The 17,126-nt window shown below is 41.0% G+C and overlaps 1 protein-coding gene across 1 annotated transcript in view; it reads left to right on the top strand.

Annotated features, from left to right (window-relative positions):
* LOC121100713 (microtubule-associated serine/threonine-protein kinase 4-like) overlaps positions 1-17,126 on the top strand; it is a 294,690-nt gene that overhangs the window by 134,172 nt on the left and 143,392 nt on the right. Inside the window, exon 2 of the mRNA XM_040622218.1 lies at positions 7,676-7,829. Coding sequence (XP_040478152.1) covers positions 7,676-7,829 — 154 coding nt within the window. The remainder of the gene's footprint in view (positions 1-7,675; positions 7,830-17,126) is intronic.

Below are 17,126 nucleotides of genomic sequence, written 5' to 3'. Positions count from 1 at the left end.
TTTCTTTCTGATTGGGGCCTCTTCTGTGCCTTGTCCTGTGTTGAGTAGTGTCTTTGGTCTCTAGCCAGTAGATACCAGCAGCATCCCTGCCCCCTTTAAACTGTGGAAATAAAAAATGATTCCAGACATTGCCAAGTGTCCCCTCGGTGGCAAAATTACCATGACCTGAGAACCACGCTGTAGGGGGTGTTTTCGTCAGTCTAGCCTGCCGTAACACCTGTACCATAGACTGTGTGACTTAGAAACAACCATTCATTTCTCCAAGTTTTGGAGGCTGGTAAGTTCAAGAGCATGCCCCTGGCAGATTCAGTGTCTGGTGAGGGATTGCTTCTGGTCCATAGAGGTTATAGCTGTGTCCTCACACGATGTGAGAAGCGAGAGAACTCTGTGGGGTGTTTTGTGTAAAGTGCTAATCTCATTCAGTGGATTCCACTTTCATGACCTCATCACTTCCCAAGGGCCCTACCTGCAAATACCATCACACTGGGGGGTTAGTGTTCAACATAAGAATTTGCGGGGGGGGGGGTGGCAGAACACAAACATTCGGCCTATAGCATAGGGTAAGGTGAAATCCAGCGTGAGGTTTGTGCCACAAGCAGACCTGTGATGTGTCGATGGAGATCGGACCGGCCACACTTGGTGGTGGTGGGCTGCACAGACCTTGCCCTGTGATTTCCAGTGGTTGAATGAAAGAAACGTGATGAATTCTCTGCTTTGTGGGGTTCCCAGGGTAAAATCAGACCATAACCCAGCAGAAGCACACCTGATTGTACTACAGAGAACTGACAGCATTTTCTCCAGGTTTCTCTCTCCCCAACTAGAACGAAGCTTCTGGTGGGCAGGGATTTTTGTCCCCTCCTGTGCCCAGAGGCATACCGTGACAAGGTAGATACTATCTAATAGAGGCTCTTCCTCATTTGTCTGTACAATAGCGTGGCAGGATTTACATGGCTGTTTCTTAAAGTATCATTAAATGGAAGCATGCATTCTGGGTGGCGTAATCCACAGTGAATGTCAGCAGAATCAATTACATGAGCCCCACGACAATGTGGGCCAAGATTATAGCCCTGTCAGTGTCTGACTCAGTCTGTGTAGTTAGATTTTAGGATGCTGGGGAAAGGGAGATGGCATATTCTTCTTGCACCGGTGAGCATGTTAACTGTTTGTTTCTCTACTGGAGTAGTGTAGAGGTAAGAATGCCTGAGAGGTGCCACTCGGAAGGGTCGGGTGAATAGCCGTATGCTTTACCAGTCATCAGGCTAAGAGAACGTGGAACTTGAGCTCAGCTCTGGTGACAATTACCACCAACATTGTTGAGTGCTTAAATGTGCCAAGCACTGTGTCGAGCCCTTTTCATCCATGTCTCCCTGCCTCGTCCCTACCTCTGAGGCCCATCCTTCAGAGAGGAGTCAAGTAGCTTGGCCAAGGCATGGCTCTGCGGTGCCAGATTTGGGCTAGGCTCCTTACTTGCATACAGCTCTGCTTCATGCATGCTGAACACCCTATAGCATGAGAATAACAGCCTGAAATAATTGTAAAGCAGTTCAAGCCAAGTTCTCCTTTGAGCCATAAAGAAAAATAAGAAAACTCAGTAAAATTGTAATCAGTTTAATTTCCTTGCAAGCCATTTGTGATGAAGTAACACATGCAGAGATGTTTGTGATTGGGATGACTTCCTATATGGCAATTTTAATAACCACCCCGGCTAACATTTACTGTACACTTACCATGTTCTATGCCTTGTTCTAAGTGCATATATGAATTCTTTGAATATCCACAATAACCTCGGGACATAGGTAGTATTATTACTAACATTTTGCAGATTAGGAAATGGGCATAGAAATAGTTAATTGTCTTAATTAGGTAGTAAGTGTTGGCGTTTCTAACCACCGCGAAATTAGTAGGAATCCAGTAATGACTGTCTTAACGGTGGAACTCTATTCTATCAAATTTTAAAATGTTGATTATAGGTTTTGGTTTAAAAGTAAATGAAATCCTGTTTTGAAATAAAGTCGTTTCAGGTTGCTCATTGGATTCCTTTTTGGATGGAGGCAGTAGGGCAGTTAATTGAGATTACGGGCATAGTCTATGTAATTTTTTAATTATTCATTTTCATACCTATGGTTTTTTAGAATATTTAATATCAAGAAACAGAATAACTGAACATTGTCTTCATAACCCCATGTTACTAGTCAGTGTCTTTCGCTTTTTTCTTTCATTTCTTTTTCTTTTTTTCTTTTTTTTTTTTTTTTAGCATAGAAAGACTTTTCTGGTGAGCCTCATTGTGTATGCAGGTGACATGATCCTGGTGAACTAATGAACTTTGGCCTTAGGGCACGTGCCTTCTGGATGGGTCTTTAAAATGCATGTGCCACATCTTGGGAATGAGTGAGGAATTAGAGAAAAGAGAAAAGAGTGTAGGGAAGGGCATGGATTGATGGACACAATTAATATGCTAGTTAGGATGTAGTTAAGAGGCCGAATAATTCATTATTTAGGAATCACCTTCAGAGATAGCAGTGTTAAAAATTAGCATATTAGTTTGTATATAGAAAAGATTCTTTAAAAAGATGGCGTTTGCTATAACCTCAGGGTCTTTTTCATACATGAAGCGTTCAATTTTGTCAAAATGCTCAAGACTCAATTGAGCATTTTCACCTTGAGTAACATTTGATATAATTTTATTCAGCTTTCTCCAGCAATAAAAACCCTTAATTTCATGTGTTCTTTATTTTGCTGTTGTATTTTAAACTAAATACCGGAGATTGCCATTCATTTATTCTTTCAACCAATGTTTACACGGTGCCTTTTAGGTAGAGCAGTGGACAAATGGAACAGGCTAGTGTGTAATTTCATGCACCTTAGGATCTAGTGGAAGAAGGACAATAAACCGATATAAAAGATCTAACATAGGGTGATAGATGCTAGGAAGAAAAATAGAGAAGGGAATGAAGTGGTGGGCATGCTGTTTTACACAAGGCAGTTGGAGATGGCCCCCTGGAGGAGTAACCTTTGAATAGGGACCTGGAGGATTTGGGGGGGTGACGGGGGAGAGGAGCATGGTAGTTAATACCTGGGGTGAGTCCTAGATACATGCTGTGGTCAAGGTAAATGTGCTAGGTGGCAAGATGCCTGGGGCACCAGAGGTCCAGCAGCATGCCAAGGGGGATTGAGTATAGTCGTAGTAGCAGGGATCAGAGACTTGGGTGTAGAGGTGGTACACCTGGTAGGACCTATAGGGCGTTGCCATGATTTGGGGTTTTGTTCTGGGTGCAGGGAAGTCGTGGAGGACTCCAGCAGAGGTTGTGGAACATCTGGCTTGTGTCTTAGAAGGGTCCGTAGCTGCTGTGCTGAGTCAAGGATGGCAGCAGAGAGATCCGGATGGCAGGGGTCAGAGCAGTAACAGTAGAAGGGGCGAAGTGATTGGATTCTGGATATATGTATTTTGGAGGTTGAATTAGAGCATTTGCTGACTGAATATGAATAAAAACAAGTACAGAATAACTGTAAGGTTTGCGACTTGAGTAGCTAGAAAAAGGAGTCACAATTTGCTGCAAATGGAAAAATACCTTTATGCTCATATGATCATTGGGATTATTTAGAAACTATAGACTAGAGAACTTGTGGACTCAAGCATGAAAGTGTCTAGAAGGGGAGTTTGGGGAAAATGGTCAGTTCAAAAGGTGCAAGTTGAATGTTCATTGAAAGTTGGGATGTGCCCTTTTAGAAAGAGATGATACTATTCCTGGGGAATATAGCCATGGAAGGAGAAACCCATGGTTTCTTGATTTGCCTTTACATGTGCTTTTCGCTGATGAAAGAAGCCACAGTGTGATCATGGTGTGTTCTTCTGTTTTTCTCAGCATGATCATTGTAAAACATCCAACAGAGGGTAGATATGATAAATAAAGAAAATACAGACGTGGAATTCTGGTGATGACCTTTTCCGTGGGACTGAGGATTTTGGAAACGTTGCCCCAAATACACCTAACACTTGAAGGAATTGTATTATAGTGTCTGTCCGGCTTTTGTTCTCTGAGATGCTTCTGTGTTTGCTGTGATAAACTCAAGCAATGGCAGTTGTTTCCATGTGCGTGGTATGCATGCTGCCTGTTGTTCTGACTTCAAAATTCTGTGGCTCTTGGGACTACAGGAGGTTAAGAAAACTGACCTAGGAAATTTGGAGCAACTGGAGTCCACCACGAGTCAGTTACTTGCCATTGGTGAATGAAGTAAGGAAGGATTTCTGGAGAATGTGTGTCGATCGGGGCTACTCTGTGGCTAGCAGTGGGTGAGGTAAGTATGTGACAGGGCAGTAGGGCTGGCTCTCCAGCTGTCTGTGGTCTGCTTGGGGAGGAAAATTTGAAGTGTGTGAAGCAAGGATGCCGAGTTCAGGTTTAGATGCCCTTAAACGTCACTGGAAGTTTCAAGACAAGCTCTGTTATTAGTTGAGCTTCTTGGAGTTTGGAAAAGTTGGCAAACATTAAACTGGAATCATTTAAAGGGCCGTGTCCAAAGTGATGGGTTTGATGTCTACCGTAAGCTCTAGGGTGTGCTGAAGTGTTTGCAAATGGAGCATGAGAGTTTGAATCAGGGCAAAAAATGAAAAATAAATTGCAGGGCTGCACTGGACCATTTTGGGAAGCTTTGACTAATTGTAGAAAGAAAAGTCGAGCCACTGACAACCCAGCAAATTTGGAAAAATGATCTATTTAGGGAGAGCCCTGTTGGGACTGTGATTTGATGTGAAGAAGGAAATGGGATCCTGGAACCTGGCCCTATGCTTACAGGTTTTTCTGCTTATATTGTGTTTGAAGCATTTACAGCCCTCACAGTTCACTGACTCTGTTTTCCCAGATTTAAAATAATGCTCTCCCCTCTTGGGGTTATGATTCTGATTAAAAATGCTGGCTGACGGACTAAGAGCTTGTGGCTCTATATGCGATGAAATGGATTTTCTTTTTTTGTTTTCTTACACTTTCTTCTTGATTTCCTTCTCCTTCCTCTGCATTTGTTTTGTCTTGGAGGGCTTTGTCGGAAGTAGGTAAGGAAATCACATCATTCTTATTTAGAAATTATCTTTCTCCTCTCTTATTTTTCCACCCTCTGTTAATTTGTGATTCAACAATCTTCCCCAGAGAGAGTAATTGTAATTCTGCAAGCGAAAAAAATTTAACTTCAGGTGAAAAGTAAGTAGCAGAAATTGATGAACCTTAAACAATAAATATTTGTATTTGACACAGCTGCCACTAGTAATTAGGAGAAGATAACTAAGTGGAATGGAGTTGAAGTCACTCAGATACTCTGAGGGGTTCTTGGTGCATTTAGAGGACCTGGTAGCAAGCTGTTAGGGAACGTTTTGTTGAATGTCTGGGGCACATTGCCACCTTGTGGCTGCAAGTTTTCCTTTTAATGCAAAAGAGCAAATTTCTAATATTAAGTCTACATGATAGAATCTTATTTTACCTTTTCCGTACTATTCATAATTTAAGTTGGTAACAAAAGACTTGAGACATCGTAAAAGGCTACATACAATACAGGGTAGGAGAATTGAAGAGAATGTCCTTGACCTTAGCAGAGGCCTGCTGAAGTTTTGAGGGGGGGAGATCCATAATGTCTGCAAGGAACTCTCCACTGTGTGGGGATGGGAGGAAAAGAGAGAGAAAGAGCAAAAAAGTATGGCAAAGGTTAACTGTTCACCGGGGTCATGGGAATAAGGGACCACATTGTACTCTCCTTAAAACTTTTTTGTTGTTGTAAATTTTGTTCTGAAAATTTTCAAATTAAAAAAAATATTGGCAAGGAGGGGCGCCTGGCTGGTTCACTTGGTAGAGCATGCTTGATCTTGGTGTTGTGAGTTTTAGCCCCACGTTGGGTGTGGAGCGTACTTTAAAATTAAAAATATTTGAAGAATTGGCAGGGAAAAAGAAAAAAAAAGAACTGGGTTAAGGGCATAAAATGGAGCCAAGAAGGAAGCAAAAACAACCTCTACATTGTGTAATAATCAGACTGCATTTAGACCACCGATTGCATTTTCCAGTAGCTGATGTGTCACTGACCAGGGTTCCCTTGCTCCAATTTGGTGTCCATAAGGTTTAAGGCCAAGGTGTCTAAAATTAGATACAATTCCTTCTTGGAGGTCCTCCTAAGTAGGACAGTGTTGTAATGAACAGCAGACTTCCAAGAGTGCAATCTGGAATCCCTTTTCCCTACTGATCTGGCTTGATCCCGGAGGGGATGGATTGCAAATTTTGGGGGGACCTTTCACAAGAATGCTAAGTGGCAATGAAATGCAGTAAATAACTGATAGGCCATGAATTTGAGGCAGTACTTCTTGACCAGTGCTTGAAATCTAGCTCTTCAGTGTTACTAATGAGTACAGTGAGCTTGGGGGAGAGTTGACATCTTGTAATAGCCCAGCCAGTGAGGTCTGTTCCATCTCAGTGCACTTGGGAGGAGTTACTCACTGGTTAAATTTCTTTTTGTGCAATGGCTTTCGAATATGCTTCAGTACAAAGACGGACAAATGGATGATTTTGCCCCTAAATTTTGTTTTCCTATAAAATATATCCCTGATAGTCTTAATCTGAAAAAAATGGAGACAGGTATAACCAGGTATCCTTCTCTCTGCCCAGGAAAACAAAACAAAACAAAACTGAACAAAACAAGTCTCGATGAAGCATCCTTAAAAATGCCCAGATTTGAGCAGTGCTACTGAAGTCTTGTCTGAATTTAAATTTCTACAAATTTTCTGTGACATTTGGAATTTCCATGAATACCTTTTGTACTTCTTTCTTGTTCTTAATAACTCTCTGGATATAGATATATGCATGTGAATATTTTTGTCCTTAATAACCATCTAGACACATATATATGCATCTATACTTTGAAGGTGAACATTTTAGAAGATGTGGCCCTATTCAAGTATGAAAGGTCTTAGAAAAGGAGGACAGATCTTGAAATAAGTGTTGCGACACAAGGGATTCTTTTGTAGAAAGCTGTTGCTTGAAGTGGTTGTAGTTTCTCTGATTCTGGTGACAGATTTTCTTTTAAAAAGCTATGAAGTGATAGAGGGATGTATTGATTTGCATTAAGGGCTCTGGTGCTTAGAAATTGCCCTTCCCTGCGTGTATTTCTGAGCACCAGAAGCTTGTGGATTTTCTTTTGTGAACAACTGAAGCAGTGATCTATTGATTCTCTATAGAGCAATATTATTTATTTTTTAAAGAGCTCACGGCCCACGGAAAGATGTATATTTGACACAGTGACTCAGGACACATGCACAAGTATAGCTTTATCAGACATTTCATGAAACAGTCCTTTTCTTTCCTTCGTTGGACTCTAACAGCTTCTACTGTATTAAAAAAAAATATTGCTTAGATCTACGAAACTTGATTTCCTGACCCAGTAGTTTGTTGTGACCCACAGCTTAAAAATCATTGCCATTGAGATTTTGCAGTAAGCCAGAATGTTTTTCAGATACAGGACATGACAGTGAAATCCTGAATGGTCTAAAGTAACCAAATGAGCAGGAGGCTTGGGCGGGAGGGATTTAGAGAAGGATAAGAAAAGAAGAGCACCGGACGGGTTGGTGTTCACCGGATGGGCTGGTGTTGCATGCTGGCTGTGTTGGCAGTGTCCTCAGTGAGTGACGCCCCTGTCTTTCTCTCTGCAGCTTGACCACATACTCTCCCCACCACCCATGCCATTTCGGAAATGCAGCAACCCAGATGTGACTTCTGTCCCTGCAAAGTCCCTGAAGTTTAAAAGACAGCTGAGTGAGGACGGTCGAGAGCTGCGGCGGGGCAGCCTGGGAGGGGCTCTGACAGGTGAGTCCTGAGGGGCAGACGTGATAGAGGAGGACCCGCATGGACCCACCAGCAGGTGCTGACAGGTGCGGGAGTCCCACGTGTGAAAACCGGCCTGCTTCAGAGTGGGCCCACCCCTCTGCAGACTGTTTGGTAAAAGCTGATCCAATCCAGACAGCAGTAAAATGGAGGATTGTAGGAATGAAGTTTCTTACTGAAATAAAATTTACATACAATAAAATGGACCCATTTTAAGTGTCCATGTGTATGGATTTTGGCAAATGTATACTGCCGCATGGCCACCACCACAGTCGAGATACTGAATGGTTCCTCGGCCCTGATCTTGTGTTTCTCACTCCCACGCCTCCTTTCTTGGCCCCAGGCAACCAGATATCTTCTTTTTGTCACTGCAGCTTCGGTTTAGCTGAAAGTTATAACATGAATGGAATCAAACAGTACACGTTCTCTTGTGTCTGGCGCCTTTCGCTCAGTATGTTTTTAAGATTCTTCTATGTTGGTGCATGTATCAGTAGTGTATATTGAACTTGATGAGAAACTGCCAAACTGTTTCCAAAATTGTACCGTCTTTACATTCCCACCAGCAACAGATGAACGATCTAATTGCTCTGCGCCGTTGCCAACTTGTGGTATTGCCAGCCTTTTTAATTTTAGCCATTTTAATGGGTAGATAGTCCTGTCAGATGGTGGATTTAATTTTTATTTTCTTGACGACTAAATGATGAACATCTTTTCATGTGCTTGTTGGACATTCGATTATCTTCCGTGAAGTGTCTCTTCAAATCTTTCATCCTTTTTTTTTCTTTCGTGCACTTTTTCATCATGTTGTAAAAATTAATTTAAAAACTTTTCAAATACAGAGAACCCAAAAATCCCTTGTAATGACTTGAAAGATAGAAAACTTAAGATATTTAAGAAATTTTTAATAACACACCATATAAATTTTCATGTTACTAGACTTTAAGTCACTGAAGGTTAAATTTCTGTTTCATTCCGAGTGCTTTTTCCTCTAAATATAAATATCTCAGAGAAACTGTTTTTTAAACCCTAAAGTGGAGTTTTCTCTGTACATGATGGTCTTCTCTGCCAGTTCTTAAATGGTCTGAAAAATAAGCTGAGTTACTCACATTTTTTTTGAGAATTGCAGATTTTGACATCCTGGAGATGAAATTTCTGGGAACGGAAATGATTCTGACATTAGGCTCAGTGGAGTCTAGAACATTTGACCCATTGTGGCATACTGCTGGAATGCACAGTGAAACTGACCTCAGGCCAGAGGGAAGAAATTCATCAAAAAACCTGTTGTACTTCACTAAATTTAAGTAAATGTCCATGCCTGAGTTACAGATGTTCTTTTAATGCTTGTTAAGGAATTTTTCTTTGCTTTCCTTTTATAGATTCAGACTATTTGCTTTTTTCAGGGAGATCCTAAAACTTAGGTAGTCCAACCTTTGTTTTGTAGGTGGGAGAATTAAATATTAATGGTTACTCATCAGTTTGCTTACTAATTTCACTTAGGAAGTTTACTTACTTTGGTTAAACTATTTTTGACTAAAAGTAGGGGCAATAATGGTTCTCTGCAATTTTGCTGGAGGAGTTGACTTAAAGCTTTAAAACAGTGCAAGGGTATAGGTGTTGATGCAGATATATGAGCTGAATCATACAATTCGGCTTACAGCTTAAAAAAAAATTCTGAAGTTGATTCCCATTTCATAATCTCAATAGCTCTGGTATATCTACTCTTACAAAATTTAGTGTGCTCTACAATCATTTTAGATAATTAAATGTTAGGTCAAATAATTTTCAAAAATATTTATTAGCCCTTAGGAGAGAGGGAACGTAAAAGAATCTCATGAAAATCAATCTGGTTTTAAAAGCAGTTGCTTGTAAGTTTTATTGGAATATGAAGAAAACATTCTGACTGGTCCCCTAAATAGCTTAGCTGAGGATTTAATGAAAGAATTTTTGCAAAGCACTTAGCCAGTGACGGGTGGCTGTTACTATTATGTGCAGCAGGAATTGAATCGCAGTTGATGGAGAACTTGGGCTTCTGAACACCAGTTTGGGTGCCATATCCACTGAGTTTCTACTTTGTGTCAGGCAATGTGCTAGTGTCCAGTTGGAGCAGAAAGAAAATCTCCTTTCTGATCTTTAAGAAACATAGTTTCCACTAGTTATAGGCAACTATGAATAATCACATGAGATCTTACCTTGGAACATATTTGTTGCTAAACTTAATTAAGTCAAACTGGTTTTAACATCAGAAGTCTGTGCCCGATAGATTTTGTATGGTAAAGACCAGCCATCTTCCTCTTGCTTAGCCTTATTTTAATCTAAAAGTCTTTTCTTTGGCAATTTTCTACTGTTTTCTTTAAAACAATTTTTTTGTGAAGGTTTGTAGCTGGAAACTTTTGTCACTGAATTATCCTTGATAAGTTTCATTAAACTCAGCTCTTTGAGAAGAAGATCTGTGATGTTTTCATCTTACCACTAATAATAATGACAGCTAACTCTAAGAGCTTACTATGTCACATGCACTGTTGGCAGGGAATTACATTTACTGACTTACTTAGTTCTTACCATATTTATCCACTTGTGAGGGAGGCAGTCTTATCCCCATTTTACAGATGAGAACACTGAGGAACAGATAGTTTGAACGGCACAAGATCGTGGTGTTCACGAACAGCAGAGCCAAGACTTGAACCTGAGTGCTGTGGCTCCAGAGTCCATCCTTGTAACCACTGCACTGTTCCTAATACAGAAAGTACTTAGTAAACTCTGGTAGGATTATTTGGAGTGAATCCTATGTGGGAAACTTTATGTTCATTTGGAAGCCAGGGCTGACTCAATCCATAGGGATCCTTGTCCCTTAATTACAAAAGTAAATTAAAACCGTGCAGTTGATCCATAGTAAAACCCATGAAGTTTGCACATTTGTTAACCTAGCCATTCTTTTGCTTGGATTTCATCACAAGGAAATAGTTGTGAATGTGTGCGGAGAAATAACACTAGTTATATTTAGATCAGCACCATTTATTATAATTAAAATTGCATGTCATCTAAATATCTGGCAAAAGATACTGGCTACACATATCACGGTATACACATAAAATGGAAGACAATTGTAAATATTAAATACCATGTTGTAAAAGAATAGGTTTTAACGTTGACAGAGGCTCACAATATGTTTTTATGTGAAATCCCATTGTTGAATGGTCTCGGGGGCATCACTTGCTTCATAGGACTTGCTATAAATGTGATTAAATAATTGTATGTTTAACAAGGTGGAGGAAAACAATTCCTGTCTGCTAAGGAGTTTTCTCATACTGGGATGGTGGTTGATTGGGTTCCCTTATTAACAGGCACATGAAGGATGCTATGGCCTTTTTTTACACCCTGCAACTCAATCCGCAAGACATTTTTTTGCCACTGAGTTTTTTGGTGGCAGTAGTTGGTTTATCATTTGGTGATAATAGTATTGTATAACTACAAAATTTCATTGGCAGACAAGTGTTTCTTTCTTACTCACATGGCTGCGGGTCAGCTGGGTTTTGGATAATTTAGTCTGAGCTCTGCTGGGATTGGTTCTAGGATGCTGTTTGGGTCCAGATTAGCTCCACGTGTCTGTCTTCTTTCTTGGACCAGCAGCTATCCAAGGCATTACATTCTGGTAAAAGACAGGAGCGTGAGAGTGCATGTCCATCAGCTCCGGCACGTTTCAAGCCTCTGTGAGCTTTACGTCTGGCAAATTTTCTATTGGCCAAAGCAAGACACATTGTCAAGCCCAGAGTCAAGGGGCGGAAGCATGTTCTACCCAGGTAATACCTTGACAAAGGTGCAGATATATAATGCTACTGCAGGGGAGCAAAGAATTGGGACCAATAATTCCATTTGTCATAATTGGTCTCTGTAGTTTAAACCATCACTTACAATAAGAATATTTGCATGTGCCTATTTTTTATTATAACAGTGATGTCTGTTTAGTGTAGACAAGTTAGAAAATGAAGGGGGGCAAAAAGCGAGAAGCCCTTACCTCCACCATGCACAGATAGCCGTAGTTTAACTTTTGGCAATTTCTTCCCTAAAACTGGGGTAACTTAAAGTTATTAGATTAAAGAAAAAAAACCATCAGTACCCTTTTTACAGGGCTAGCATTTAAACAACAAACCCAGAGCTTATTACGTCCAATGCTGCCTGAAAAAAAAATTTTTTTTTTTTGGAGGCAAATGATATTTTCTGTCTTCGTGGCCTGCAGCTTGCTAAATAGGCACCCAGAAGCATGCTGTAAACACTGACTGAGCTCTGGAGCCCCCTAATGAGTAAGAGGAGTAATCATTATGCAGACCCCTAAGTCAATTCATAAATATGTGGTAAGGTGCCTGACAGTTCTCAGCAAGGAAGCTGCACAGAGAAGGAGAGAACCTCAGTCTTGAGTCCTGGCTTCTTGATAGGCGAAGGAATGCCCTGAATCCTGGTCCTGAATTTCACAACTGGGATGTATGTTGCAGCCCTAACAGTCAGAAAAGGTGTGATCCTTTTCCTTATGAAGAAAATTGTGGTTTTCAAAACATAGTGGCTTGTTTGGAATGTAAAACAAAGAAGAATCTGTACATGTTTGTAACTCGCATTTAATGATAATAAACCAACTTTGTGGATAGTATAAACTGGAATTTCTAACACAGTAGGATCTGGTGTTCGTTCTATGTTGGGGGAAATATTGAGACTTTTCTTTCTCAGATTGTGGTAATCAGTTTGGAATGACATCTGAAAAATTTTTAAAAGCATTTCAGAGGGAATTTTACTTCAAGAGGGAAAGGGAAAAATAAACAGCACAATCCTAGAAAACATTTTTTTCTTTAAAATTAACCTGGAGGCTTTTGTGTTTCAATGCTGTGTAGAGCTTAACGGGTTTCTCATCCTAGACGCCTCCTTAGCTTAGTAGTCGAGACAAAGAATTGAGATTAAAGTGAATTTAGATAAAATAAGGCTTTTTTCTGGGTAGCCTTGATACTTAGTAAATTTTGCTCCTAAATCTCCTTGATACCCCAGATTTCTTTATTTTCATAATTCCATCAAAAGAATGCCAAGATAAAATGATGTGTGTTGGAATGCTATAACAAGTAAACGAGAACATATCAGTGGCTTAGCACAATACTCATTTATTTCTTGCTCATGTATGAGTTGCTGGTTAGCAGGCAGCTGTCTTCCTCATGGTGAATCAGGGACCCACGCTCCTTCCATTTTCTGGTTTTATTTTTCCTTGTGGCTGTAAGACGCAGTGCTTCCAGCTGAGAGAAGTGGAAAAACAGAGGTGAAAGCTTTCCAACTTCTTAGAAGTCCCAGCCTGGAAGAGACATATTCTTGTTGTCCATTCACATTTTTTCTGTCAAGATTCTGTCACATGGTCACAGCCAAACATCAGCCTGGTGCCGCTCTTGGAGGGCCCTAGAGTGGTCCTTGCTGGGCCGTTGCCTCTGTATATAACTACATAAGAGGCAATGGCAACATGGCACTTGGCCTGAGAGAGAAGTAGGTTTTAATAAGAAAATGGGATAAATTCAGTTTTCAGTATGCTAAAATTGAAAACCTGTAAGACTTGTGAATTGACATACTGTCAGGACTGTGGAATCACAGAAAGGGAGAGAATTGTATTTTGGGAAGGAAAGGATTGGCTCCATCGCCAAGAGGAAGATGATGATAAGGAATTGTCTTTCAATTCAACAATACTGTCCCTGGTTACCTTGGGGAGAGTAGTGAGGTGCGGAAAGAAGCCAGAATGGAGTGGGTTAAGAGCAAACAGTAGTTAAGGGATGAGAGGTAGCTAACTGGTTGATAGTTGAGTGTAGATAACTCTTTTGAGAAGCGGTGCTGGGAAGGAGGCTAGAGACGTGGGTGGGAGCTGGAAGGGTATGAAGGATCAGAAGGAGACCTCTTAGTGTGGGTGCATGTGAGCGTGTTTGTTAGGTTGGCGTGCTACTGAAGAAAGAGATGATAGCCAAAGGGAAGTACTTTGGGAGGAACCCAGCAACGTATCTGCAGCACATGTAAGAAGGTTGGCTTTTTTATAGGAGAAGGGGCACTTCCTCCCTTGGAATAGGAGGAGGGAGGAGCAAAAGGGAGCAAAAGCCGGTAGTCTAGGTACATCTGTATCATGGAATACTATTCAGCAATAAAAAGGAATGAACTGTTGATGGGGATGACAGCCTGGGTGAATCTCCAGAGAATTAGACTGTATAAAAAAAGCATGCTGTTTAATTCCATTTGTATATGCCATTCTTGAAATGATACAGTTGTAGAAATCCACTGGTGAGTGGTTGCCAGGGATTAAGAAGAGGGAGGTGGGAGGGAAGTAAGTGTTACTGTAATTGGGTGACATGAGAGATCCTCTGGGGATGGACACGTTCTAGATCTTGACCATGTTGGTGTCATTCTACTGATGGTTATAGTATGCTGTAGTCTTGCAAGGTGTTACCATTGAGGAAGACTGTGTAGAATGTACCTGGGATCTCTGTGTACTGTTTCATCCTACTACATGTGAATCTACATGTATCTCGAGAGTAAGAAGTTTCATGTTTTAATGTCCCCTTTCAATATTGCTGTTTTCAATAAATTTGCTTAATAAAAAGTAGGTAGTTCAATAGATTTGGTGGCTTCACTTTTGTCAATGCATTATGAGACCCCTGTGGAGTGGTCAGGAGGGTTATATGGTGTGAAGTAGAGAAGGAAGTCATAGGGTCTTGGAGAATAGGAAGGGATCTATAAATGTAGTAGGATTGTTTGGAAGCATTGACAACTGATTTAAGGTCTGACGTCAAGAATCTAAAGTGAAGCCTGTCTGCATGTTTGAGGAAAAGTTAAGACACCAGGGAAATGGGTGTACCAGGAATGGTATTTCCACAGAACATAGCGGAGAGGCCTGGTTGGGGGTCATTTAAGATAGAGGTGGGGAGAGCGGAGCTGAGCTGTGTAAGAATGAGGGGACTTCTGGTGCCTTTGGTGGAATTGCCCAGCAGTGGAGTCAAAGCTCATGGGAGCTTCAGAGGAGGATGGGAGGTGGGGACCTGGGCGTGTGATTGTATTGGGGACTGAGCATTGGGTAGGCTGAGTTGGACTTAACCAGACCCTGAAGGATATATAAAATGTTAATATTTTGAAATATGGCAACATTTGAAACTCTTAAAGAGCAAAGACATTTACAGTTGTTGTAAATGGTGCTTTTCTGTGATGCTCTCAGTTTGGGTTCTTGGCTTTTGGCCAACAGAGAGAAAACCCCATATCCACAGATAATTCTCACTTAAGGTTGTACCCGTTTAAAAACTAACTATTTCTGTTTGTTTTGATATTTGTCAATGTTTAAAAAAATCTCCAGGCTGGAAACATATAACTGGGAGCAGGCATTGTTTTAGTTTGGTTTACTGTTTTGTTTTAGAACTTGTAAAATTGTGTAGTTCATCAACAATAGTTGATGAAACTGGAGGCTGTCTACCCATTCTTCTGGGTTGCTAGGCAATGAAGAGGCAACTCCTTTAGTATCTTCTTCCTGGTGAGAGTGCCGGCTTTGAAGTAGCCTTTAAAACCACTGCTGTCTTCACCGCTCCTAGGTCCATTTATGTCTGGATATTTTGTTGGTATCTAGGTGCTCTAATTAGAAGATGACTCTTGTGTGTATTTTTGTTGTATGATTTCTCCTTGTCAGAGTAGGAAAATCTCCAGAGACTTCTACTTAATGGGGCCTGCAGCTGTTAGCTGGTTCCTTTGGCAGATGCTGCCTCCCAGTGGCTCTCTGTCAGGAGGCCGTCTGCTGTGGCTCATCTCCCATGCAGATGGCCTACCAAGGAGTCATTGCTCCCTCTAACAGGGCGATCATAAGGTGGTTCCCAGGCCCCTGGTCACCTGCTGCTTAGGAACTGCCATGTGGCCACCTTGTTGAGAGCCAGGCTGCAGAGCCCTACTTGAAACTCCAATAGCTCTTTCAGGGCTTTGATACCATGGAAGCCTTCCCAAGAGGTGATGATGTCAGGCATGCTGGGAGAATTAATTAAGGGATGAGTCTACATGAGGACTTGAAGACTCAAACGTGGTTTTCTGATACGGGGAGTCAGATGAGACACGAGCCTGTTAGCTTTGAAGGGATGGAGCTCCAGAGAGTGATGGGAGCCAGGCTATGTCCGTCAGCAGCGCTGGCTCCTCAGAAAGTCATGTGACAGTTTTGTACCAGATCGAGTTCGAAGGACTTAAAAATTAGTTCTGAGTATTAATTAAGGTGTTGATAGAAGACTCTGTTTCTCTTAAGCTTTTTGAGGTGCCTTCTGCAGACCAAAAGTAGCTTGGGCCTTATATCATTGTTGACCTAGAGTTTCAAGGTTGCCAGGGTAGGAAAATCAGCTGAACACTAGAGCTGAACCATTCTCACTTGCAGAGTAAGGTCACCTGCTTGACCTTCTCCTGGGTGTGGTGGATGTGGCAAATCAAATGTTGTACCTGAACTTCTTTAAAGTACACCAAGGAAGAATGTCTTTCAAAGTTTTTGCTGATTTTATTTTAAAAGTTCTATGTGTCTAAATAGATAAGGAGGCTCTCTGTATCAGGGTAATGAAGAAACTCTACAGAAACAAATGAAAGATAGATGAACATCAAGATCCGTCAAGCACTAGACTTTCCCCCGCCCCCTTCCAGTCTCTCTCTTGCTCTCTTAATGTCTCCCCATATTTCTTATGTTCTAGTGTGGTTCTATAACTAATGGACCTTTGTTCTTCCTGGGAGAAAAATGGAATTTATTGAATCCATATATCAAAGATTCAAGTTGTTTGTTCTTCAAATTCTCTTTAGAATACAAAGTTGATTTCAGGGGGGCGGTGGTTTGGGGGCATTTTTATCAAGGGGTTGATTTTTTTGAACAGGCACAATCATATTCTTTTTTGTTTTCTCTCCACTGACTATATATTTGTGTACATCCCTGAAATTTTGTTTTGTTCCACTGGATAGCCTGAGGCCTGCATGGCTGCACATGGTTTTACTATCCTCTATGACTTGTCTACTTTCAGGTTCTGAAAAGTGTACAGATTCCAAGCTTTTCTTCTCAGTTCCTTACATGTTTCATCTATAGAAGATGAAATGGTTTTAAGTCCCTGTGACACTTCACTATAAATGTAAGGAAGCCACAAAAGTTGAATTCATTACACTATAGTTAAGAACATGAAATACACATTGAAATAATAGAAAATCAGTGTTGCCTGTTAAATCCCACACGGAGCACTCCTGGGATTATTAGGGAGGGGAGATAAGGTTGGGGAAGGCCAG

This window comes from Ursus maritimus, unplaced genomic scaffold, assembly GCF_017311325.1.
Source record: "Ursus maritimus isolate PB19 unplaced genomic scaffold, ASM1731132v1 scaffold_5, whole genome shotgun sequence".
Classification (NCBI taxonomy): Eukaryota; Metazoa; Chordata; class Mammalia; order Carnivora; family Ursidae; genus Ursus; species Ursus maritimus.
Note: the sequence above shows the minus strand (reverse complement) of the source record. Positions and strands in the feature narration are given on the sequence as shown.